The sequence below is a fragment of the Tachypleus tridentatus genome, chromosome 2 (assembly GCF_004210375.1).
Source record: "Tachypleus tridentatus isolate NWPU-2018 chromosome 2, ASM421037v1, whole genome shotgun sequence".
Lineage (NCBI taxonomy): Eukaryota > Metazoa > Arthropoda > Merostomata > Xiphosura > Limulidae > Tachypleus > Tachypleus tridentatus.
This window is the reverse complement of record NC_134826.1, coordinates 104,689,436-104,717,393: the sequence shown is the minus strand read 5'-3', so window position 1 is coordinate 104,717,393 and position 27,958 is coordinate 104,689,436. Positions and strand designations below refer to the sequence as shown.

General features: G+C 32.6%; 1 protein-coding gene across 1 annotated transcript; it reads left to right on the top strand.

Annotated features, from left to right (window-relative positions):
• The first annotated feature begins 352 nt into the window (after nt 1-352).
• LOC143244749 (solute carrier family 15 member 4-like) lies at nt 353-27,958 on the top strand. Its single transcript, XM_076489976.1, has 8 exons — nt 353-1,311; nt 1,347-1,501; nt 2,685-2,986; nt 4,675-4,819; nt 5,490-5,624; nt 19,892-20,100; nt 25,029-25,150; nt 26,658-27,958. Exons 1-8 carry the CDS (start codon nt 900-902, stop codon nt 27,113-27,115), a joined length of 1,938 nt encoding a protein of 645 aa, XP_076346091.1. The 5' UTR covers nt 353-899; the 3' UTR covers nt 27,116-27,958.

The following is a 27,958-nucleotide window of genomic DNA, read 5'->3' as shown; positions in this document are numbered from 1 at the left end:
CATTGATACATTTTGAAAAACAAAATGTTGTATAAGCTGTTTATGTGCATTGTTTGTTTATTTTATTTAAATTACTTTTCACTGTTGTAGAATAATTAATTCTAAACAATATGTATAAAAGGTATTACCTGTACTATATTTTAATGCATAGGTTTACTTGTAATTTATGGTGACCGTTTTGAGAAATATAAACACACAAAACAAATCATATAACGCTAATTTCTATATTAAAGCCCTGCGTATTTTCCAGTAACATATTAAACCAATGTTATGGTTTCATAAGAAGATGATAATTCAGTTATTTATATAATTAATACCACTTTTATTGACAAGATGAGAAGGACTTGTAATAACTTATTTTCACAATACTCGAGCATGATAGTGATAAATGAAATTCATATTTAAGGAAGTGGTTTTATAAAGTTTTACTTAGGCTCATGGATTATAAAATTAGATAGGAAATACTTTTAATTTTGTGTTAAGACCTCGTTTAAATCGCGTAACGACGCAGAAATAAGTGGAATTCATGTTTTGAAAGTGTGACGGAAATATTGCTATAGCCTCTTATCAATCTACGTTTACTTGTGTCAAATTTATTATACTCTATTATACTTTTATTGCAGTGTTTTCCTTATATCGTGTAATTATATTATTATTATAAATACTGTGACGACAAACCTTGCTAAATAAGGCATATAATATTGCTATTTAAACCTATAATAGGCTCAAAGATATTTTAGTTTGGTAATTTATTTGTTAAAAATTAAAATGATTATTATTTTTTAATTCTGCCAATAGTTTTAAACTGTAAAGTAGTAATTTAATTCTGTTGCACTTTTCAATAATATTTGCTAATAATCAGGGAAGAAAAATATCACAGGCAAATACTATTTACGAAAATGGCAAGAATTGATTATGATCAGCAAATATTGTTGGCTGAAGAGGAGCCTATTCAAGAAAGAAGAGGCATTAGAACAAGTCAAACCACTTCTAAAAGCACGTGGAAACATTTGTTTTCAAGTTTAGCAGTATTATTGACTGTTATGTTGGAACGAATAGCATTTTACTCTCTTGCTGGGAATCTCTTTTTGTTTTTGAATCAAAACCCATATATGTGGGCATCATACAATTCTATGAATGCTCTATTTATTTTTACTGGAACAACTTTTGTATCATCACTCTTTGGAGGATGGCTTGCAGATGCAATATTGGGTCGGTTCACAGCAATTTTAGTTGCTTTTGTAACATATTTAGCCGCTTATAGTTTCCTTCCAGTATTAGCATTATCAAAAAATAAAGTTTCAGATTTGTGTTTGTTCAATAATTCGCCACCATTTTTCCACCAGTCAACAGGACAAATCAGATATCACTTTCTCCATTGTTAGTAGTGCCTAATAAAGACTATGAACCTTGTACCTGGTTGATATATTTGTTATTAATAATCATAGGCATCTCGAATGGCATTGTTAAGGCAAATATTGCACCTTTTGGAGCAGAACAGGTAAGTTTAGGGCAAAACTGAATACCAAAATAATCAGATTAGAGGTAGAGTTTCATTAGAAAATAAGGACATGTAGAAATACATATCTTTTTAACAATACACATAATTTATTGTTCAGTTGCAGTGCTTCTATGAGAAAGTTTCCAGCCTTTAATCTGGGTGACAAGATACATTTTTTATATACTGTCAATAAAAGGTGGTTATATATTTTTGTGTAGGACTAATATTCTGATGCATTCCAATGAATGTATGCACAATGACTAGGCTGTTTTAATGGTAGAGATCGTATACAATTTATTAAATAATGTTAAGAAGGCATGATGATTTTTATTATTTTACTAAATTTTTATTTCTTCTAAATGTTGTTTAGTATCATAAATCATATAAAATATTTGAATTTTACAGACAGATTAGGTGATATAAGGGCATTTGGCTCATCAAAATAAATTGCCATACACTTAAACTACAACCTAAGTGAAAAAGAGTGTAATTCATTGTACATAGATCTCACATCTGTACTTTAGCATATATACACACACATCATCAGGCAAAAAATTCTACTAACATGCAAAAACTTCAGTTATATCAGCCTTTTCATTCAACTCTTCTAACCTCTAATAACCACTTTATTCAAGCTGGTATAGATACTTGAATCAAGTTATCTTTAGATTCCAGAGAAAAGAAAGATAAAGTCTTAAAGCTTATCTTTATTTATTGTATTACACAAAGTTTACATAATAATGTAACTCACAAACAACTACCCCACTGCTAATATAGCAGTAAGTCTACAGATTTACAACACTAAAATCAGGTGTTCAAATTCACCTCGGTGTGCTAGCAAATAGCCCAATGTGGCTTTGTTATAAGAAAAAACACACACAAACAACAATAGACCATTGAGTTTTTGAGGCAGTTCTTACACACCCATTATTGTGAAAAGTAAAAGAATAAATTTGTCTTTTATATTTTAGGAAATCATTGTGTCTTGAAATCCTGTAAAGTGCTAATTAATGTTCACCACTACTGATAGCAGTTCATTCCATATATCAGTCACATTTTTAGAAAAAACTATATAGCCATATGACTCAAAATCATTAGAACTTGCAGGTTGTGAACATTTCAAATGCAAGTGAATAAAAATTAATTTGTAAAGTTCTCTACAAATATTATGTTTGTTCTTCAGGTTCGAGAAGAGGGAAGCAAGGTTTTAAGGATGTTTTTCAATTGGTTTTACTGGTCAGTTAATATTGGAGCATTTGTGGCACTTGGAGGGATGGCTTACATCCAGCAGTCTACTGAGTATGGTTTTTATCTGGGATACTTGATTCCAACGATATTTCTTGGTGTTGCTGTAATCATCTTTGTTTTAGTTAGACCTCTGTACATTATCCATCATCCAGCTGGAAGTGTTGTAACTACAGTGTTATTAATTCTAAAAAATGCTTGGATATCTTCTCGTCTGCAGAGAAGACTTTCAGATGGAAGGTATATTAAGAAGCCGCTTGAGAAAGTGTTAAAAAATATCCTTAATCTTGTATATATTTGATATAAAACATGTAATGTACTTGTATCTTTACTCATTTATGAATGAAAATTAAGAGAGGAGATAGGATGAATAATTATTTGCAAGGAATTTTGAAATAAATATATTATAGTTAAATACTTTATTCTGTTTTGTTTAAAATTGAAAATGATCAAAATGAGTTGATGATGCTTCAATTAGAGGGTTTTGGTAGTTCCAAATAATAAAAATCACAAAATTTATGCACCTTTGGATTCCACAATCACAAGTTAGTAGATTTACCCTGCAAGTTTAATTATGTACTTAATTATTTAAAAGCAGTTGAAAATCATGCTTGCAATTTTACTTTTTGCTCCATGCAACTTCCCCATTGGAATAACGTTAACAAAAATGACAATGATTGATATCAGATCATTGCTTTACCTGGTGAAGTTCCCAGGTAAAGCAGTAATTTGATATCAATCATTGTCATTTTTTTATTTGACGTATTATGAAGTTATACTGCATGATACCTGTTTGAAGGTATGAAAAAATGTAGTGGTAATAAAGTTCATCAGTTTAAAACTCATACACATGGGTTCATGTTATATGGATAAATGAAAAGTATGCTAGTAAAAGTATAGGAGATATTTTGTAATCACATTGGTTGTAAACTTCAAAAACTTGTAAAAAATCATGATTGACAGATATATGTGACTGTAGCAACCTCCACCTGTTTTACCTTGTGTCATGATTTATTTAATGCTTTATTGATATCACTTTTACCATAGACTATTCTAGTACACTTGTTTTTTTTTGGTGTAGCCACACTCAACAATGTAATGTATAGAAGACTGTTGTCTGGACAAAAATATTATCTGTTTACTCTTGATGATATGATGTAAAACAACTTGTTGCCAGGCCAATGTGTAGTCTGTTTACATTTCCCATTCATTATTTTTTGACTTCAATTTTAATTGGATAGACATATCTTTGTTTCAGTTTATGCATTATGTAATTCATACCACAAAGTTTATTGCATGGCTTTGTTCTTAGATATTCATTGGCTAAAAATTTTAAATTTCCTTTAAAGTTTTCTTTCTTTTCAAATAGTAAATGCTTCTAAATCCAAGGTAAAGCATGAAAAGAGCTATCATTTGATCTATCACTGATCCTTATTGATCCAGTCAATTTGAACAGAAACGATGTTTGTGGGTTTAACATTTACTTGCTGGATACTGACAAATGGCGAAGGATGGGTTTAGCAATCATTGCAATGTTTTTAAAGCTGATTTACAATTAGTGGGAGTACAATTGTTTTGAAATATATCATGTAATTTCAGAATGTATTAGTACTGTAGATTTATTCATTTGTTCTTCATGTATAGTAATTAGTATTTTGTTTATGTGAGATTTATATATTCAGAATTGAGATTTTGCATTCACACACTTCTGAGGCCATGAACAATAATCCTCAAGGATCCCATATTTTAATGTCAAGTAACTCTAGGACAGGTAGGTTATTATAAAATAAGAAATGTAGGATAAGAGATTATTCATATGATGTTGTTGAGTGCTGTGAGGTGACAGTTGTTTAACTACAGTCTTATTAAAACTTTTTATCACCTGACATGTTTATACTGCCAGACATGTTAAAATTTTGTGGTTACAGAGAATCCTTACCATCTTGGTTGGACTGGGCTAAGGCTAGATTTGGTGGAAGGTTTTCTGATAATGTAGTCGAAGATGTTAAGTCACTATCCACAATCCTTATAGTGTTTGTCTTCCTTGTTCCTTACTGGCTTGTTTATTTTCAGGTAAATATAAACTGAATAATATTGTGTTTTGACGAAGAATACTGGTAACTGTTTAGAATAAAATGTTTTCATTTTATACTTCAAATTTAAAGTTTCAAATATTCCAAACATTCATCAGGATCACTAAGTAATTTTTTTAATAATATATTTAACTAATCACACAAATTAATATGGATCATTCAGTAACTTTTCTAATAATCTACTTACCAAATTTTAGAACTTACCAAGCAACTTCTTTAATGATCAACTTTTCAGATTCTAAGTGTCTAAGATTCATCAAGCAGGTTCATTAATAATCCACTTACCAGATTCCAGATATCTATCAGGATCACCAAGTAGATTTCTCAGTAATCCACGTAACAGAGTTTAGATGTTTATCAGACTGAACAAATATCATCTTTAAAGACTACTTATGAGATATCAAAGAAAATTTAAAATGTTATTGATTCTTTAAGCCTAACAATTTTAAAAAAGTCTTTACGACATGTATACAAAGTTTTAAATGATTTAGAAAATGCTATGATAAATAATATTTTGTTATTTTGAAAATTCAATAGAAATTATGCTCAAGTTTTTAGAAGCACAGATTCTTTAGATTACATCAGTGAACTTTGAAATAAATTGTATACAGTAACTTTAACTTTAGGAATAATTTCTGATTTCTTTTCAGATGCAGACCACTTTTCAAGCTCAAGGTCTTCACTTACGACTTGTGTTTAAAGGCATAAAGTATGAAAACTTCTCCCAACTAATCTCATGGTGGGATGAAAGAAAAGAATATAGCAAGGAAATTGATGAATTTTCTGTATGATTTCATAAATATTTTTTTATTTCTACTATAAGCATGAAGAAAAGGTATGAAGCATGCCAGAACTTTAAAGTTCAGACTATAAGCGAGTACTTGCAACAATATGAAATATATCCTCTTAAGCCTTCTAGTGGTCATAACACTTCGACTAATATTTATGCTCTTTTGGCCCAAACAGCTTCTCAAGTAGAGAATTAAACTTAACATTATTTTAAATACTTAGCAGGACAAAACAGCCAAATTCATGTTAGTATAGTACAACTTTTTTATAATGTTGACTTTCTGTACAAAACTTAACTATTTTCAGAGGTCATAGGCTATGTAATCATGTTTATTGACTTGTATTCAAAATTTGTGGATTTGTTTATGAATTTTCTTTCTTATGTTTGGTATCAAACTGTAGATTGTAATTCAAATTTTCATGTTATACATTATTTAACTTCTTAATTTAAAAGTAAATATTAAACAAACACACCTAAACATTGATATTTGTGTGTCAAGTGGTATGTTGAATGCAGCATTGGTTTAGATTAGATGTTTGTTAAAATAAAATGTCTTTAGTTTTGTGTGAATTAGAACTCAAATTACCAGTATTGACAAGCTAGAATATAAAATAAAAACCATTTAACTTTTCTATTTGCTGATCTATTACTAAATTAAGTGAATCAAACACAGTGACCTGCCTCCTCTTTCCATTTTTGGAAATGGTCTGTTATGTACACTTACTTCTATACATGATGTAAGTAACCAGTCAGAAGCTCAGAATGTTCCCTTAGTGATTTTTCTTTTCAGCCATTTTCAAATATAATGGCATCCTCTCTTTCTTTTGAGACAAACCTTCATGCTGGTAAGTTGAGTCTTTAGCATGTTCTAAATTTAATATTTTTTTAGATACAAATATAGCTTAGTTATTAAATTTGATCAGTTATAATGGAATTCTCTGGTATCAATGAGATAGTTTGATTATTTTTTTTCAAATATATATAAAACCTAAATAAAATTGTGTTTTACACACTCCATTTGTGAAATTTCTAAAGGCTTAGCAGGTTAAGACAAGCAGCATCAAGTACAAAGGTCATAATTAGAAATAACTGTTTGCTTTATTTTTTTATTCACTATTTTATATTTAAGAAAAATAAACTTAATAACTTGTTTGTAAATAGTAATAACCTGTATATACATACAATTTTTAATAATTTAAATGTAACTATTTTATCAAATACTAGTTTACTAAAACACATCCAAAACATTGTAAAAATATAGGTCTGTTTTATGTGATTGGATATGGTATCATGAGTGCATGTGTGCTGAGTCAGTTGTAATTTCTATATCCTTAGCCAGGCATGACTGAGTGATTAACATGATTGAAAAGTAATAAATCTATATAAATCTATAATGTTAAGAGATTTAAGCTATTTAGTTTAAACATTTGTGTTCATTTTATAATTTGTAGTTATTCTAGAATGAAAAAGGCATAATTTATATTAATTGACTGGATCCATACAGGGATTTGTTAGTGGAAATAAGATAAAATATAAAGTGTTTTGTTAAGAAACATATGATAAAACTATATGTACATTAAGGATTTTGCATGTATAATTGGAAAATTTTCTGATGGATAAAAGTATTTTTAATCTTAAAATGGAAATTACTTTGCATATTGGATAGTCAATGTGAAAATAAAGAAGCATCGGAAACACATTGCTTAAAATCCTTAAGACTGAATAAAAAAAACAACTGATATTTTGCATATTAAAGCCTTGTAATGTTTTCTGATAATCTGACAAATTTTGTGAACATATACTTGTTGATCTAAAAGTAATAGTATGAAAACTATAACAAGCATAAAATGGTTATGAGGTCAGTCCCAGGGACCATGTCTGTTCTGAAAGAGTTAACTATTTACATGCAACTCACAATGCTCTCTCTTATATGTATCTTTATGCATTTCATAGATTCATATCATGTAATAACATATCTGATAATATACCTTATTTTTAAAATTCAAAACCAGAAAAACAGAAAATATATCACATAACAAGCCTTTTCTTTCAAATAGTGAGTGAACAATATATTTAATAACAAATCTTTACTTCACATATATCTTATCTCCTTTCACAAAATAGCCACTAGCCTTCCACCTCCCACTTCTGCATATCCTATGTAAATAATTATGCAACAGCTCTCCACCAACAGAAGCAAGACACAACTCTTATTTTAACCAGCTCTCTCTTCACTTTTGCACTCATTAATCATTCCTTGAATAGTTGTACTGTTTCTTTTTTTTTGCAAACTTGTCAGTTTTCTTTTACACTGCAGAGTTAGATTTTTTGTAATTTTTTTACATTTTTGAGTTGTCCAGGGTTGCTTATTTTAATGTTTCTTTTTTTTTCATACATTTTTTCTTCATGTTTGGAATTTGTCAGTATGCACTTATGGTTTCATGATGTTATGACTACCACAGCTCAGCTGTTACTGTTACTGCAGTTTGTTAACCAGCACTACAGGGTGAATGAAGTACTCATTGACTGAGGATGTGATGGCAGTTGTTCAACAAGAAATGTCCATGTTCATGCAGTTTTTGCAATCTTACAAGGAATATCCTGGGATTTGTGCTCCTGGGCTGTCTGACAGGGAGGATGGGAATTTGAACAGCCTATTCTTACCCCCATATATGCTTCCCAGTGATGAGAGATATTGGGGGATTTATTCAGACATCCTTCATTCTTTGTGGAATTAATTGATCAAGTTTGTGCTGTTGTATTCTTATATCCTGTTTCTTATGATTCTCAACCTGCCCTCTTTGATGAATAATCTAGGGATCAATATGCAGTTTTCACTTCCTCACCTGATGTTAGGGTCTGTGGCCAGTGGTTTGGAGATTTCTTTGGTCTAATATTATATACCTCATCCATCATGGACATCTAAAGATCATGCTTATGTGTTTCATATATATATCTTCCTCATTTTATCTTGATTCAATTGTAGGGTTTAAACCATAACGCGTCAGTGAATTTCTCACAACTTCAATTTTCCCATATCAGATTGATATTGTCCACAGTTCTGAGTGCATTATTTACATAGATTTGCTGGCCTAGCTCATTTACTTGTCTCTTGAAGGGTTTTCGTATAGTGTTTTGGGTTTGGCTCTTCAGATATGCTGTTTGGACTTTCTGGGTCAGGATGCCATATTTTCACAAGTATGTTTACCTCCTACTTTCCTGTATGACTTGCATATGGCACCTTTTTATATGAAGAGGTTTTTGGGGGAGTGTTCCTGACTTATTGGAGGCCCAAGTTCAAAGTGCTTGTCTGCATAATTTATCTTTGTTACCTTCCTGTTTATTTCAACCTTCTCCTACTGTTTCTGTGTCTTATCCCTCAAGCCCAACCCTTTTCCAGTTAATGGATGATAGTCCTTCATTGCTCTGCAATTGAGTTGTTGCTGAAAGGCATTTCAGAGGATTATAGCATTGGTGACACTGCCACAGAGTCAGAATTGGTGGGGGCCATGTTTTTCCATTTTTGCCATATATGGACACTATTTACAATTGATCAGTGGGTCCTATAGGTTCTCTCAGAAGGCATGTTCCTTCATTTTCATTCTTCTCCCCTATTATCTTCCCACATCAAGGGATTCTGTTTCTTGCTGGTGCTTGTAGGAGGCAGTTCAGGACTTACTTTGGAAAGGAGCTATAAAACTTGCAGAATTTTCTCAGCTAGTGTTTTATATCTCTTTGTTTGTCATATTCCAAAAGATAAGAGTTTGGAAACTGGTTATACATTTATCTTCCCTGAACCATATCCTGGTTGTAACAAAATTCATGAAGTAGTCTTACTTAACCCTTTGTTGGATTTTCACTCCTGCATTGTGGATGAGGAAGGTTGATGTGTCAGATAGCTATTTATACATTATCATCTCTGTCTCATCCTGGCATTTCCTCCATTTTATTTTTCAGGGGTGTGTGTATCTGTTTCTGGCTCTACCATTTGGCTGGCTTTGGCTTCTTGTGCTTTTAGCTGAATAGTCAGGTTATTCACTCAACTGATTCATGCCAGAGGCCTTTGTTTCTACTATTACTTTGACAACTGGCTGCTTTTGGTTTCCTCTTAGGTCAAATCTGCTTTTCATAGTCAGATTCTTATTTGAAAGGCTGCCAGAGTGAATTTCCCATCAAGGTGGAAAAGTCTTTTCTCATGTCCATACAATATCCAATTCATCTGGCTGTGTTTTTCAATTCCTCATCCCTCAGACCCAGTCCTCCCCTCCCCTTGTTTAAGGTGGTATAGAATGTCTTGCTTGCAGTCTATTAGCGTCTCATACATGAAAGACCCTTGGGGATTTGGGCTTCTCTCTAAGTCCTTACACCTGTTGGTTGTTCCAACATGTGTCACATTTAGTGGGTGTTGAGCCTTCTTCTGGATTCCTCAGATGCTTCTATTACCCTATCTCTTCACTTTACAGGCTTACTTCATTTTGGTGGTAAGGTCCAATAAATATTACCATCAGAGCTCCTCTTCCACCTCCTTGACTTGGGTTGGAGTGCTTATCATTAAAGTTCAGCTGTTGAACACTGGCTGAATCATTCATTCATGACATTTTTGAGTTGCTGGTTGTCAATTGTACTCTGTTTTACCTCTTGTCTGATTTTCTGTGGTGTTTGGGGATGATCTACTCTTACAATTCCATAGTAGTGGCTTGTATCACCAAGCAAGATCATGAGATCTTTGTTTCCAAACATTGAATCTCCTCTACTGGATCCACAATCATCACATCAGATTCTTAGCATGTCATCTTCTGGGTGCCCTGAATTTTGTCATGGATTGATTATTGAAGCCCAGCAGGATTTTTTTGACAGAGTGGTAATTAATGGGAGATAATGTATATAAAAAAACATTTTCTTTTAATTTATGAGGAATAATGCATATAATAACATGACTTTTCTCCCACGTGTTGAGGGATAATGTGTCTCGTATGATTTATCTCTCAAGTGATGAGGAATAATATACGTATTAAACGTTTCCTTTCAAGTTGTATGAAATAATGCCTAATAACAGTCCTTTTCTTTCAAGTGATCATTATGTTAGATGTTAAGGTTTTGTTCAATGACTGTAAGTTAAAGGCTTTTACTTATTTTTATAGTATAAATATATATTGTGCTATTGTTGTTGGGCTTAGAATTTTTGAACAGTAGGTGTCTGTCACTTGTTGGTGATAAATTGTAAATGAACAGCATGCACTCAATTTATTTTCAAAATAATATATATACTTGAAACCAGTTAAATATATGTAGAATAAGTTATTTACATGGTGGAAAGCATAGGGATATAAATGCTATATGGTTCTCTTCTTCTTGTCAAAAAGTCAACTTAAGCCTATTTAATTGATTTAGAATGTAAGTTGATAAGTTCCCTGTTTCTGTCACACCAGTATTGTGTGTATAATTTGCTTATAATGCTAGCACTAGCTACCTCAGTTGTATACTGCTCTTCCAGCAGTTATTTGGTCGTCTTTTTTCAAAATATCCTCTGTTCCTTTTGAGAAAGTGCACTCAGGCTGATTCAATTACTTTGGTACCATGCTTTGACAGAAAAAAAAATATTATTTTTCTCCTTTTCTATTAGTTGTACATTAACATATTAATCATTAGGCCTATCACTTCTACTGAAGTTAACTTCATGTAAATGCTTCCTTGGTTATAGTTTTATTCTCTTCTGCTATTGCCTTTGTCTGTTTGCTGTGATAGTGGTAAGTCTTCAAATTTACAGCACTAAAAGTACGGGTTTAGGGGTTTGATTCTGCTCAGTGGGCACAGCAGATAGCTTGATGTGGCTTTGGTATAAGAAAAATGGTCATTGTCTGCTGTTTCTCTCATACAACTTATATGTTTATTACTGAATCATCTGTTCACTATATTATTGACATCGAGTTACAACTTTAATTATTGATTGATTTTAACCATGTTATAATAAAAAACTAAATAGTCATAAAATATTCATCCACAAAATAAACTGATTAATATCTACACTAAACAGTTTTTATATGATGACATAGTACTGAACGTACGTAATAACAAACATTTCAAGTGATAAGGAGTAATTATCTAACAATAGGACTTTTCTTTCACTTGATGATGTAAATGATGAGCATTTTCTTTCAAGGATAATGTATACAAGTTTTTCAAGTCGTGAGAGAGAGAGTAAGAAAGTACATAATAACAGTCTTTCTTAAAAGTAATGAGAGTAATGTGCATAATAAAATGCTTTTCTCTGATTATATCTAATATATATTTTTAACTGCAAGTAATGAGGGATACTCTATATAATAACTCTTCTTTCAGTTGATGAGGGATAATTTTTCTAAAAACTAGTCTTTTCTTTCTAGTGATAAGTAGAAAGTGTATTTAGTAACAAGCCTTTTCTTTTAAATGATTAGAGATGTATTTAAAACAATCTTATTATTTCAGGTGATAAAGGAGAATGTATTTATAACCAGATTTTTCTTTCAATTGATTAGGAATAATGTATTTAATAAACATTTTTTCAAGTCATGAGAAATAAAGTATGTAATAACAGTCCTTTTCTTAAAAATTGTAGATGATATATATATATATATATATATATACTAGGTTGTCCAGAAATAAATGTTGTTTTTGAACTGCAAAGTTTAGGTAAGTATAAATCTGTGTTGTAAAACATGGTTTAATCAAAGTAAGCACCATTTGCTTTAGCACACTTTTGCCAATGTGTTTATGCCCCTGCTGTAGAAATCAAGAGTTTCTGTGGTCAATGAATTCCCTGGAAGCTTTTCTTGCAGCTGCCTGGTTTTGAAAGAATTTATTGTTCAAGAAGTAGTTGTCAAAGTGCTTGAAAAAATGAGAATCTGTAGGGGAAAGGTTTGGGGAATAATGTGGATGAGGCAGAATCTTGATTCCCAATTTGTTCAATTTTTTGAGTGTCAACCTTGACTGGTCTCATAATGCCGATTTTGTTGATTTTCATTCAGTTCATATGAAACCCATTTATCCAATCTTTTCATCTTTCCAGTCACACTCAGGTGGTTGGCAATGCTTGATTTGCTTGTGCCTAGCTTTTCTGCAAACTCACATACTGTTGTGTGAGGATCTGTCTCAACTGCTTCCCTTAATGTATTTTAATCTAAGGATGGCTTCCTTCCATAACCTTCAAGACTTTTCAAGTGATGAGGAAAAATGCATCTAAACAGTAGGCATTTTTTTTGTATGATTATGGATAGTGTATTTAGTAACAAGCTGTTTCTTTCAAGTCATGGTGGATAATATATATAATAATGAGTCTTTCATGCAGTCAGAGGTAATGTATCTCATAACAAATATTTTATTTCAAGTGATGAGAGATAATATATTTAATAACTAGCAATTTTTTTAGTGATAGGGATAGTGTATCTAACACCTATCTTTTTATTTCAAGTTATGTGTAGAGATTATATCTAATAGCAAAACTTTTCTTCTGAGCAATGAATAGAAAATGCATCTAATAACAAGTCTTTTTCTTTCAAGTGTTGTGTGATAAAATAATGTTTATAATTAGCTTATTCTTTCAAATGATGAGGGATAATATATATCTAATAAGTTTTTTCTTTTCCATTAATGAGGGATAATTCATGTAATAACAAGGCTTTAGTTTTTCAAATGAGGACAGTTTAAGTGATAAGGGATAATGTATGTAATAAGTACTTCTTACAAGTGATGAGAGATAATGTATATTAAAAGTAGCCTTTTCTTTAAAGTGATGATGGATGATGTATCTGACAGACTTGTAGGCTTGAGTTGTACACAAGTTGCAGATGATTTTGTGACTTGGACAAAATGATTTGTTACTTGACTTGAGACTTGTCCATTGCAACTTGTGGTTTGACCTTCAACTCCACATAAATGATGTGTTGATTGATAATCCAAGTAGAATAAAGTTAATAAAGGCTCCAAAGTTCATCTGTTTAAGATAGCAACAAATTACTGTATATGTACAAGAAATGTTTTACAATGTCAATGTCAGGAATGCTAAAGATGAACAAGGTCCTTGCCTGTAACACAGCTACTTGCAGTACATATGCCTAATTTACGTGCTGTTGTATACAAGTTATGAACGAGGTGTTAAATTTCATACTACTTTGAGTGGTGATAAATAAAATAGAAAATAGGGGATTTTTTGAGAGAAAGTGTTACATTTCTCACTCTAGGGGTAACTCGGGATGTTTTCTAAATATTGTCTTATAAAATTAAGAACTTATATACGATTAAATATGAATTATTAGCTATGATTTTATGCTATATTGGTTGGTATAACATGAATAAAAAAAGAGTTTAATTAAATTTTGATCTAAATTTGATGACAGTGAACCCAATTTTTTGAAAATAATTTTTGGAGATGACTTAACTGGGTAAGAAAAAAAGTCTTTATTCTAAATGTACAACATTTCAACAAGATTATGTCATCATCACGTACAAATAGCTTACAGAGACGCTAAAGAAGCACTTTAACTCCTTCAATTTAATGATCGATTAAAATCTATTTTTACGTAAGTTCCTGTAAGTTCTTTCAGAAAGAATAAAAGTTTGCATTCACATTTAATTCACACTAAAGTAAACTATAAGTTGACAGCAGGTGGAAGTTAAGACTTGCAACAGCAAGTGATGTAAAACCTGTAAATTTATGCAGGAAATTGATAAATTTTCCAATAAGGACAGCCAAAAGCAGTTTAAAATAATTAATTCCATAAACTGCTTTGTGAAGAATGTTATTTACTTAATGTTGAAAATGCAATTTTCAGTATGTAGGTGAAACCCAAACAACTATATGGGAATATTTTAATAACCATAAATCAACGATAAGAAGAAATAAAGAACTTCTGGTTGCAAAACACTTTAACATGCATGGCCACTTTTGAAGGCATTAAACTTATGGGTATAGAGATGAATTTTACATCTAACAGAAACAGGGAAATTAAAGAAGCTTATTGTATACCACTATTAAATACTGTAACAACCAAATAGTATCAGTGATGTCGAGAAAACCCACTTGTAGAGAAATGTATATGCAAAAACGGCTCGTTTGGGTTGAGAAAATATTTTACGTAGAAGAGCGAACAACGTTTCGACCTTCTTTGGTCATTGTCAGGTTCACAAAGAAAGAAAGAGGTAACTGACCGGAAGCTGACCACATGTTTGGAAGGGGTTGTGTAACTGAGTGTCGGAATGTAGAGGGCAGTGTTAGATGTTTGAATATATAATTTTATTTTATTATATTTAATATAGGTATAAAGGCGTCCCTTTATATTGGTTTATTTTGGGTTTAAGTTGTTGTATAAGTAAGGCTTCTATAATTTTGCATTTGTTTACGTTTGTTTCTTTATTTAGTATTTGAGTGTTTTCTAAAATATGACATTCAAGTTAATACCAAATTTATTCAAAAACCAGACACAAAACTGAGGTCTATACTATGTAAAAACTACACTGACAAACACAACACCAACATTATTTATAAAATACAATGTGATAACTGCCATGACTTCTATACTGGAGAAACAAGTAGAAAAATGGAAACCAGGTTCAAAGAACATAAAAAGTCACCTTCACACGTTTTCGAACACTGCAAGTCAAATAAACACAACATAACCATAGAAAACACTCAAATACTAAATAAAGAAACAAACATAAACAAATGCAAAATTAAAGAAGCCTTACTTATACAACAACTAAAACCCAAAATAAACCAATATAAAGGGACGCCTTTATGCCTATATTAAATGTAATAAAATTATATATTCAAACATCTAACACTGCCCTCTACATTCTGACACTCAGTTACACAACCCCTTCCAAACATGTGGTCAGCTTCTGGTCAGTTACCTCTTTCTTTCTTTGTGAACCTGACGATGACCGAAGAAGGTCGAAACGTTGTTCGCTCTTCTACATAAAATATTTTCTCAACCCAAACGAGTCGTTTTTGCATATATACAAATGGTATCAGTCTCGATCCCAGAGTTGTTGATCTTTGCAAGTCTCTGAAAAGATTTGCAAAACTAAGTTCTTGATTAAATTTACATTATTAGCATTATTCTTCCTTAAAAAAATCTGTATATATATATATATTGGTTTGATTTCCTATATATTGAGCTACATTATTATTTTCTATATTTTCCACCACCTTTTGCCATTATTTAATTTTAATTTTATTTCTGTTGCTTATTTTGATTTTACCTTTATAGAAATTAGTTAACAATTCTTATAACTATTATGAACTTTACATACCCCTTTGACACAAAACTAAACCTGACACAAACAACTCTAGGTTATGATTGGCTAGTTCTCAAGGCCAACTTATACTGAACATCTGGTTTATATGACATCAACACCTCAGTCTATATAGTTCATCACACTCATTAAACATAACCCTTTATTCTCCTGAAGAAAAATAGTCAACTATTTGAAAGCTCTCGAATCTTGGGTCTCATTTTAAAAATGTTACAACTGTGTGCTAACGACTTAACCTGAATTTCATGGTTTCTGCATTATTGGGATTCACTTGTCACCTGTGAATATACTTCAGTCTTTAGTGTGGCTATGACACTAGATAAATTTTTATTAATACTTTCTTTTCTCTCAAAGGTACTTGCTTAAAATTTCATCTGTGTGAATCCTGCTCTGTTGTAAGTGGTGCTTTACCAGGTATTATTTCTGCAGAAATCCACATTATATGGCATGGTGACTCGTATGCTATTTCCTTGGCTCTATTATGTTCACCTTTGAGGTAGGGTGTTTCACAAGATCACTGGAGGGCCAGTAACTTCATCATGCATGCTTCATAAATAGGCTTGTCTTGGACCATACCACTCATAGATTGCATAGGTACAGCAGAAAAAGGATGGCTGCCTATATATGCCACTCCTTATTTGAATTAATCAGTGTAGTCTGCTTTTCAGAATAGTTTCACAATTGCCCATTGCACTGTCTTGGGCATTGCAGTTCCTCCAAACGCTCCAATTCTCTTTTTACCATCCCTTTTTTCCAGTGGAGTATGGGATTCTGTACCACTTACCAGTTCTAAGCCATTGGGGTTTTTGACAGTCCATTTCTTTGCATGTTATGAATAGAAAATGTTTCAAGTATCAAACATTTTCTTTCAAGAGATGAGAGACAATGCTTCTTGTAACTAATCTTTTTTTAATTATGCACCTAATAACAAGCCTTTTCTCTCATGTGATGATGGATAATGTATCTAATAATAAGTCATTTTCTTTGACATTACCAGTAGAAAGTGTATCTAAGAGCAAACAATTTTTTGAAGATGTGAAGAATAGTGCATCTAATAACGAGATTTTTTTTGTCACGTGGTGAGAAATAATTAATCTAATAACTAGTTTTTCTTTCAAACTATGTGAGATGTTATAGCTGATAACAATTCTGATAAGGGATAATATATATAATAATCATTTTTTTATTTCAAGCAATTAGGGATAATGTATATATAATAACAGTCTTTTTATTTTGAATGATTGGAATAATGTACTAGCTAGTCTAATAGCTAGTAATTTCTTTCAGGTGATGAGTATTAAATTTATCTAATAAAAATTTCTTTCAAGTGGTGAGGAATAATGCACCTAATAAGATTTTCTTTCTAAATTCAGGATAGATAAGTATCTAATAACACTCCTTTTCTTAAAAGTGATCAGAGGTAATGTATCTGATAACAGACATTTTCTTTCACATGATGAGGATCAAGTACCTTATAACTAACCTTACTTTCAAGTGGTGAGGGATAATGTGTCTAATGCTTAGCATTTTCTTTGATGTTATGAGTAAGAAGTGTATCTTGTAACAAGCTTTTTCTACAGAGAATGGAATTCTGAATGCAGTAAGTGTGGCTTAACAAATTAGCTTTTAGTAAGAATTGAAAACTTATTGTACATAAATAACTTGATTTTTAATAAAGTATTTTTACTGTAGATTATGTGTAAGCCTTTACTGAGTCAATATGCATGAATGGCAGACCAATGTTAAGAATGAAATACTTGGTTTGATCTTACAGTTTCATATTTCATATACATATAACCCCTGTGATCTTCTAAATAAATGTGATAACACATTTAATGGTAAAACTTTATCACATTATCACTTATTTTCTGTAGCCTAAGAATAACTAACAAAATCATTAATGTACAATAATGTGAAAAATATGAAGCAAAATAAATAATACCTTTTTTTCACATTCTTTTAATGGTTAATTTGTCCCGAGATTTGCAAGCTATGTTATTTCATTGTTTAATATATTAAGCTTTTCACATCTGGTTTCTTTGAATGATAAGGTTTTATTGCTATACTTTTAACTTGTTATTGTGGTTTAAAAGCAATAAATTACAGTGTAAGACTGTCATGTGTTTCCTGTAAACCTGCTGTAAACACAATTTTCTCTTTGCACTGGCAGATAAGCCTTATTGAATTTTCCATGTTCTACTAAAACTAATTCTAGTAGTTTGCAAGTATGTACTTTAGATCACAAAGGAATATACCAAACCTTGGAATGGAATGTCCCCAAAGTACTATAATTTGTTTGACTTTCTAGGTAAGCTATAAATATTTCTAAATAATTCCATTAGCATTCAGAGTGGTTATTACTAGTACAGCAGTAAGTCTATAAATTTACAATGGTAAAATCAGGGGTTTGATTCCCTAAATTGGACTCAGCAGATAGCCTGATGTGGCTTTGCTATAAGAAAACACACACATACAGATTAGCAACTAATTTTGAAACTCAGAGAGGAGAAGGATAAGGCTTTTCTGATGGGTTTGACAATTTTACTGATATCTTAGTAAGTAAAGAAGTTAGGAGGTTCTTGTTTTATACATTTGCTTGTTATCATATATATATATATATATATGGTGTGTGTGTGTATATACACACACACACACACACTGTGAACTATGGAACCTGTCTGAATATTTATCTGGCTCCCATTTGAAAAGCTGTGCATGCAGAGAAAGCTCAGTATTCACCTTTGAAATGATGGGACAACAGACAGGAATAAGGTTGATGACAAATGTTATTTTACTAGCAAAATATTCTACACTAAATTATTAGGAATTAATCATATTATCATTCATTTTTCAGAATGTGACATAAAGGATAAAAATATAGGTATACTGTATGTTATTACTGAGCAGCTCTTAGAATGATTGAAATGCTAAACAATTAGTTTTTTGCATTTGTTGGTGCAAGTAACTCAGAGTTCTGTCTCTGAGAAAAATCAGCTGACCCTCTTTCACTGCACACTCTCTGAACTTGATACTGCTGTCATCTGTAAGCCATCAATAGATGACTGTTTAGCGATAGTTACTGACTGTATTGTCCAGGCAGCTGCTCAGTGTATTTCTGAAACCTTGTGATGTTTTCCAGAGTATCCTTGTCCTTGGTGAAATCCTGCTTGCTGCATGGCATGGAAGGCTCAGAAACGGGCCTGGTATTCCACATTTTAAAACTGCATTGCTTTTCATTGAGTCCATGCACATGTTCAGCAGGTCAGATGTCAAAACCAGAAGGAACCTTGGATTAAATACATATTTAGCATCTCTTCTAGCACCAGTTCCAACATCATGTGGGACAAGATTCAAAAGGTCATTGGACAGTGTACTTCTGCTCCCCTTTAGATCTTGCTCTCTGATGTCCAGGAAGTTGCTGATGCTCAGAGCATCACCAGTACTTTTGGCAAAAGCTTTCCTCATGCATCTGGCACTTCTGATTTGTCCCTCACCTTTTTAGCCATCAAGACATGGGCAGAACGATTGCCTCTTTCCTTTTGGGCTAATTGTCTGTATTCCCTTTATGCTGGTGGAACTCAAGCATGCTCTTCATTGATCTGGCAGTACATCAGTGAGACCTGATGATAAGAGAAATGTTTCATATTTACTTTTAGCGATTACACAAATGAAGAAAAGTATTTTCACTCCTAACATGAAAATGACTTTGCACCATAAACACTCAACACTGATTCCATATAATTACAGATAAAGCTTTGTAAAACTACTAATAAAAATTATGATAATTTTTGTCTATAAAAGACTTTTAATGTTCATTGAAAGACTGCCCAATTTTATGAAAGTACATTAAGTATTTTTAGTGTTATAATAAGTATAACATAGTTATGTGGTGGTTACAAGGTTGTGTAAGATACACGAGTCTATTGCAGAAGGGTTAACAAGTAATGCAAATGCTTTTTGTTTTATCTTTAGATTCCTGCAGCTTGGTTGACCATCTTTGATGTCATCTTTCTTTTGATTTTCATACCTCTGTTAGATCAGCTAATCTACCCCTTTTTAGATCAGAAGAACTGTCAGATATCTTTGCTGCTTCGGATAATTTTAGGAATGGCTTTTGCTGTGATGTCGATGCTTGTTGCTGGTGCTTTAGAAACATATCGTCTTGATTTAGTTCAAAACAGGTAGTTATTTGTCCTTCAGTTTATGTATTGCAAATTAGTTGATGTGTTTTCATTTGTTACTATTGTGTTTTGCCTATTTTTATTTCTTAAATCTTTTCAGGGTGTGACAGATTTAACTTGATAAGAAGGATATAGAAACTTTAGTGTATGTGAAGTAGTTCAGATGACAGAACTAATCTTATAACAAGCATATACAAACTTAGAAACTGTTCTGTTAATTTCATGTAGTTGAAATAACAGAACAAACCTGACTGAACATATTGGAATGTCATGTAGAAACTATTCAGCAAACTCATGTAGTTCACACAACAGGACTAAACTGATAACACAAATATAAAAACATGACAGAAACTGTTCAGAGTTAACATAAGGTAGTTTAGATGACAGCACTAATCTTACAAAACATGCAGGAATTGCATGTAGAAACTATATGTGACTAATTATGGAAAATTATTATTCAGCACTGAGAAACTTGATCAGTATTTTTCTTGTACAATTCAAAATCAAAACACTATATTGTCAGGTGTTGTGGATAAATTTTAGCAGCAGAAGAACTGCAAAATTGGTTGGAGTGTGACATAGTGATGTTTTATTTGGTTCAGCCCAGAAAAATAATCTGGTGGATAAAGTAGGAAAGGTTGTATTGTAATCAAACATTTTATAGAAATTTTTTTGCTCTGATCAACAAAAATAAAAATGCTCTTTTTATTCATCTGGCATTTTTTTTTCCCAACATAAGTTTTGGACTAATTAAATTGAGCTAATATTACTGTGAGGCAGATTAAGTCCAATATGATATAGTTGTTTAAGAAATGTAAATAATATTTTTTGGACTTTATATATTGCCTCTTGATGTGGATTTCTGTATGCAGTGAGGGGACCTCCCAGGGAAGGTTTTGTTCTTTCAGTTTACTTCCTCTGGGATCTAAACATCCACCCACATGTGACTTTGAAGGGGAGGAGAGGATCCTGGTGGTTGAGGGGTTTAACCCTAACACACCACTTTGGCCTTGAATTTCTGTAGATGTGTGGCCTTGGGGTGGTCCCCCTTGGGTCAGTTGGCTGGTCCACTTGTGCTAGGGTCAACCAAGTACCATTGTTTGATGTCCTCAACAGGTGTTGTGGACATTGTACCTAATGCTGGTATTTGGATATAGTGCTCATGAAACCCTAGCATTGCTGCAGTGTCCTTGTTTGACATTGTAGTGCATCCCCTCGTAGGGCTTTATGGTGGGTGGGGTAAGGGGGGACTGAAATATCCCTTTTTTCTTATGGATTCTCCAAATAAAAACTTAAATAAAATAATGAAAAAACAGTCCATAGGTAAATGACCATGTCTTGAAGATTCTGAGGAGCAATCTTCAACATCTGTAACACCCATTGTACCTCATTTTCTTATGCTATATTCTCTTTCAGACAAACCTTCAGGGCAAATGTCTCCCTTTTTCATTCAGAAGGGACTTGAGGGACTTGTTGGCTCTCCAGAGTCAATAAAGAAGCTTTGATCTAGTGACATATTGGTGGAAATATTCACATTTCAACACAGTGAACTCCTCTTGCATTCAAAGGTGATTGGGGATACACCTATTGAGGTTGTATCTCATGCTACTTTGAATTCATCATGAGGAGTTATTGTTGAGATGAATTAGAAAGACATTTCTGAGTCAGAGATTCTCGCTGGTTTCTCCACTCAAGGAGTTTCTGCAGTGAGACGTATCTCCACTCACAAAGATGGAATTACGATGTTGATAAATGTTCTCATTCTGACATTTACATCACCACGTCCACTTGCCACCATCAAGACAGGTTATCTTAATTGCTGGGTATGACCATATATTCCAAACCCTCTCTGATGTTTCCAGTGTCAGCAGTTTGGTCAATCAAATACGTCATGTCGTGGTTCCTTGATGTGTGCTCGTTGCAGTGGCAAGGACCACAATGCCTACGAATATGAAATGGACCTTCATCATGTCAATTGCAATGGCTCTCACCTGTTCTACTTTCGTTCTTGCCCCAAATGGTTGAAAGAAAAACAGGTGCAACATTTGAAAACGATTCATAACATTACTTATCCTGAGGCTCGAAAGTTGCTGCCCACCACTTCATCTCGGACGTATGCTGCTGCACTTGATTCCACTGCTACAGTAGGAGTGCAGACAAATATCTCTGTGCCTCAGAAAGAATCATGCTCAAACCAAATGAAAAGTCTTTTGATTTCCATGGTTAAAAAAGTTGATGAATCAACATCAACACCCATATCTGTCCCTTACATACATTCCAACAAATTTCAAGATCCACTTCCTTTGGTTCTGGGTACAGGCATTTCCTCAGATACATTTTCTCCCACCCCAAGATGCAAAATGGTCATTTATTCACATCCTCATTCACTGGAATCCTCTTCCAACAGCAAAGACCTGCCCAGTCAACCTAGGGCAGGATCCATGGAGGTAGATAGACCTCCTTCAAATAAAGACAGTAAAGAAAAAGACATGGTCAAAACCAGAAGGGTTCTCCACCCATTCCAATTGTCTACACATAAATAAAAATGACCACTTTGATACAATGGAACTGTCAAGGCTTACATTCTAATTTGGATAACATTAAAACACTGACTGCTTCCTATCATCCTGTATGTTTTTTCTTTCAGGAAATATTTCTGAAACCTGTTGATACAGTCACCTCTCTGCAGTTTTCTTTGTACAGAAATGACAGGCTGTGTGATGGACGAGTGCATGGAGGGATGGCATTGGTGGTTTATCAGCATGTGCACACCCTAGGAGGTTGTAGTCATCCGTGTTTCCTTGGGTCATACCATCACATGCTCAGTGGGAAAAATATCAAAGCCAGAAGAGATTTTGTATTAAGTTTACAACCAGTATATCTTCTACCACCAGTTCCAAAGTCATATGGGACAAGATTTGAAAGGTAAGTGGGCAATATAATTCTGTCCCCCTCCCAATCTTGCTGTCTGATGGCCAGGAAGTAGCTGATACCCACAGCATTGCTGATATTCTAGGTGAAAGCTTTTGCTGCGTATCTAGCTCTTCTGCTTTTTCCTCCACCTTCTGAGCCATTAAGACTCAGGCAGAGCAATCACCACTTTCCTTTTGAGCAGATTGTTTCTATGACTATAATCATTCCTTTATACTGGTGGAACTCAAACTGGCCCTTCATTGGTCTGACAGTACATCAGTTCCACCTAATGATGTACACTAGCAAATGCTGCACCATTTATCTCCTGCTATTCTTCTGATTGTTTTTAACTGGATCTGGTAGGAGACTGGTTTTCCTGATGCCTGGCACCAGGCTATTCTCGTACCATTCTCTAAGCCTGGGAATTATTCAAAGATTCCTTCAAACTACTGTCCAATTGCTTTGACAAGCTCTCTCTGTAAGACCTAAGAGAGGATGGTTAATGCTTGTCTTGTTTGGTTCCTCGAAGCAAACAACCTCCTCTCGCTCACAGCTCCACCTCAGACCACATGATTCAACTTCAAACATCAATCAGAGAAACCTTTCTCAGATGACAACATTTTGTATCAATATTCTTTGACATTGAGAAGGCTTATGATACAACATGGAGGTATGGCATTTTGCGAGAGCTCCATATATATGGGTTACGTGGCCATTTGCCCATTTTAATTAAAAATATTTTTATTGGACAGGAGATTCCAAAATCGTGTGGGTTCGACACTTTCCCGTTCTTTTCTACAGGAACTTGAAGTCTCTCAGGGCTGTGATTTGAGTGTCACACTTTTCAGTATAAAGATTAATACCATCACTGAACAACTCCTTTTTACTGTTGCAAACAGGATCCATGTCGAGTGACATGAGATGTGAAAGTGCATGGAGCTGTATTCATCCATGTTTCCTTTAACTTCTCTCTCTCTGAAACCACTTGCATGCACTTTTGCCACCAGTGGGGATATTCACCCTGATCCTGAGCTCCGTATTGATGAAGTTGTGCTGCCTGAACCCTGAGACAAAGTTCTTATATATAGTGTCTCATGAACCTTCTTTGCAACTGATGCACCAATGTGTAGTCTGTGTAACACTCAGGTCACAATAAGCCACATTTTACTTTCTTGCTGTCAGTATGACTCTCTACGACGGCACCATTTTAAACATGTTCTGTCTTAAGGTTTGTCCATAATGTTAGACAGTGTTATTGGTGATGGTGACACTGTCCACCTTGGAAATATTTTTAGTTTTTTTAAGGCCATTAATCTTTTTAATGCCATTTAAGTTTTTAAATTTATACATTAGACCTTTTTTAATGAGATTCCCTTTTAAAAATCAAAGTCCATCTAGTTTGATTTGAAATTAGAAAATAGCCGTAACGTCAAATAATTCGAAACCAGGACTGGAAAGGCCAACTTCAGGTAACTGTTGGTGGTTTTTGTACTTACCTGTTAGTCTTTCTGGTGAGTTATGATAATTACAATTAAGCTACAGAAAGTCCTTTACAACTTGTATTACTGTAGTTTTTCTCTTAACACTGTAGACTAGATGTAAGTATTGGTTTTATGATATTTATTTTTTTTAAACTTTGTTTTGTTTTACCTTAATTTCCTGTTATGAATTTTAGTAAATTTACTTTAATTTTAAGTTTTTACCAGATGTGTAGAGCAGATAGCCTAGCTGCTTTGTTTCATAAAGCATGAAATCAACCAGCCAACCAATCAATCTTATATATTGCTTCAGAAGTATGTACATTTTTTGAGTTCGTGCAAAAAAAGTGAGGGGGCAATTGTCCTTTGACATTAATCTATCTGTGACAATGGTGGACTAGAAGAATCAAAAAATGATTTTATTGTAAATCTTTGCCATGCAGCAAATTTACTGTTTTTCTGTATGTCTTAAAACAAATGTACTTACACTTATATTTCGGAATACCTCTTGTGCCTCTTTTTTTTCTTGTTTTCCAGAAATGAGACAGTTGTCCAAATTATAGGGAACACAACATATTATGCTGCAGACTTGTGGGTGTTTTGGCAGATTCCTCAATATGCTTTAATTGGTCTGAGTGAAGTTTTTGCAAGTATTGCAGGTACTGTAGATCAACAACATTATGAAGAAAAAGTAGCTTATATTTACTTCGTGCTTAAAGAAAATTCTACTTCAGCTGAATATATTTATTTTTTCTTGTATTTCAACCCTTATCTTTTGGTAGGAGCACAGATTACAGGAATGTAAAATGTTTTTGGTATACTAACTTCAAAGTAGTAGGTGTGTAAAAAGTATGAGAAAAGAATTTTTTTTTCACTTTAATAACTAAATTATTACATATTGCAAATATATACACATCTATGTTCCTTGCAGTGGCTTCCTCCACAATATTACAAGACTAAAAGTAATAAAATTTACTATAATGTATGATACAAATATTAAAATCTATGATACATATATGAAAAAAATCAAAACAACCATAATACAACTGGAGCATAGTACAGTTAATTACAAATAAATAAAACAACTGTGAATTCCAGAGAATCTTACAATTTATTTTATTTACTCAGTGTTTCAGCTTTATGCTTTCGTATGCTCTTGATGAAAGCTTAAAACTGAAATAACTGAGCAAGTAAAACAACTGGACTTTGCAGTTATTTTATTTATATGTGATCAATTAACTTTTTTTCCTAGTAACATGGATAAAAGCCATGGAATACATAGCAGGCAATATTAATCATTTTTTGAAAGTTGTTGTTTCATCTTGTATCAGTTAAACTTTGCATCAAAAATAACTAGTTACTGAGATAACTATAATCTCAGTAAAAAAATAATCATACAGATTCTAAATGTTATTAATTCAAGACTAAATAGTTGTACATCTTAATTTACAAGATTGTAATTACATCATGCACACATGTTGATATGTTGGGCTTGTGATGGATTAGCCTGTTGTTGATAAAAAAAAAAAAAAAGGTTAACAATCACACAAAAGTTTCAGTTACAGTGGAAATTTAATAATTTGAAAATACAAAATAATTACAGCAAACATTTTTATAAATTTGAAAATTAACATGTAACTTCTAATTGACACAGATAAAATAACAATAGTTTGCTAAATGGGTAAAGTCCATTGTACAACCAGGAAAGTTTAAGTTAAGTTACAAGGATGAGTGGGGTACAATCTCTTGGACATTTTGCTGTATATAGACAATGAAGTTACTCATTACCAGCATTGAGCAGCTTTATATGATGGTTATTAATCATATGATCACTTGTTATTTTTGTATATCCACAACACATTATTGTAATATTTGTTATGCAAGTAGAATTCCAATGTCTTTTTAATAGAATACCATTGTTTGAGTTATGTAATATCTATTTTGAAGTACTATTGGATTTCATCTTAGTCTTAAATAAACTTAAGGTTAATGTTTTCCCAATGTTCAGTGTTATTATTCTTGCAAACATAGAAAGACTTGCCTTTCATAAAACTGAGATTTGTTGTTATTATTGTTTAGTGAAGTTTTGAAGTGGAATAACATCAAATAAATTCCAAACAAAATTCATGAAACATTTTTTATTAATTTATTATTTTATCCAAAACAGGGTGGAATTTGCCTATTCCCAGGCTCCTACCACATTGCAGAGTACTATCATGGGCTTCTTCTGTTTTTCAACTGGTTTAGGAAGCTTCCTTGGGACAGGGCTTCTCTTTGCCTTTAAAAAGGTTTGGCTTCCCAAAGACTATGATGTTGGGAACATCAACTATGGTCAACTGAACTTATATTTTTTTCTTTTAGCAGGAATCTTATCAGTGACTTTGTTTATATTTATCTGTGTGTTTAGAAAACTGAAAATTAAGAAGTCAGGAGCTCAGTTCTCTCAAGAGAGTGTCTCTATTAGCAACAGTGTTCAAGAACAAAGAAAGAGATCCCAGACTGAGCCTTTTGGTAGTACCATTTTAGAACAGAGCACCACAACAGAAATAAAACCTCATGAGAATGAGCCTTCCACTAGCAACACTAAAACAGAGCACTATTACAGAAACAAGAATCTCATTTGACTGAATCTTGTGGGACAGAAAGGCAGAGCAAATCTGCTGAATCTCTATAGTGATAAAGCTCAAGGACAGAAGAGAGAGAGCAGTGACTGGAATAAGAAGTTTATAAGTGTAATGCCATTGAAACTACTGGAGAAGCAGCAAAGTACATTTGCTTCTTTTAGTTAATCTTTATTTTTTCTTTAATGTTATTCTTAATTTCTATTAATATTGATGGAAGATTTATGCACTTTATTACCCTTTTTTTTCTAAGGAAGAAACTAAGATGAATTTTGATGCTAAGAGATATTCCTGCTTGTTAGTAAAACTGTTTTATATTCTATTGTTTGAAAGGATGAAGAGATTTAAAATTGACATTATATGTACAATTGACTAAACACTGACCATTATGTATTTTTCTTTCATTATTGAAATAATACTTAAACAAGTGAATGCATATCTGTTCTTACAGTTTCTCCTCTCATTTCTTTAAATATTTCATAAAAAGCTTTCAGTCTTGATAGCTTTTGGAAGGAATGCAATGAAATGTGAACATGCATTTTAATATTAATAATAATGTTGTTATATAAAGAAAAAGTGAATTTAGTATTTTTAAAACAAGGTATTACAGATATTTTATATCATCATTCAGTAAGTTTCATTGAGTATTTTAGTACAGAAACATTAGTAGAGTACAACTGGACAAAGTGGCAATTTGGTAAGACAAAAAGAAAAAAAAATTAATCTGTTTGAGAAGGTTACCTTGAATGATTTGTAAATGTTAAGTATTTTAATTATATTCCATGTATGATATGGAAAACATTACATGAATGTAAATTTATATATAATAAATCTCTTCTACCCAAA

Coding starts and splice junctions, on each gene's coding strand:
- LOC143244749 (XM_076489976.1), top strand. CDS start 900: ATGGCAAGAATTGATTATGATCAGCAAATATTGTTGGCTGAAGAGGAG. Junction 1,312..1,346: donor AAATAAAGTTTCAGATTTGT/GTTTGTTCAATA, acceptor TTTTTCCACCAG/TCAACAGGACAAATCAGATA. Junction 4,820..5,489: donor ACTGGCTTGTTTATTTTCAG/GTAAATATAAAC, acceptor ATTTCTTTTCAG/ATGCAGACCACTTTTCAAGC.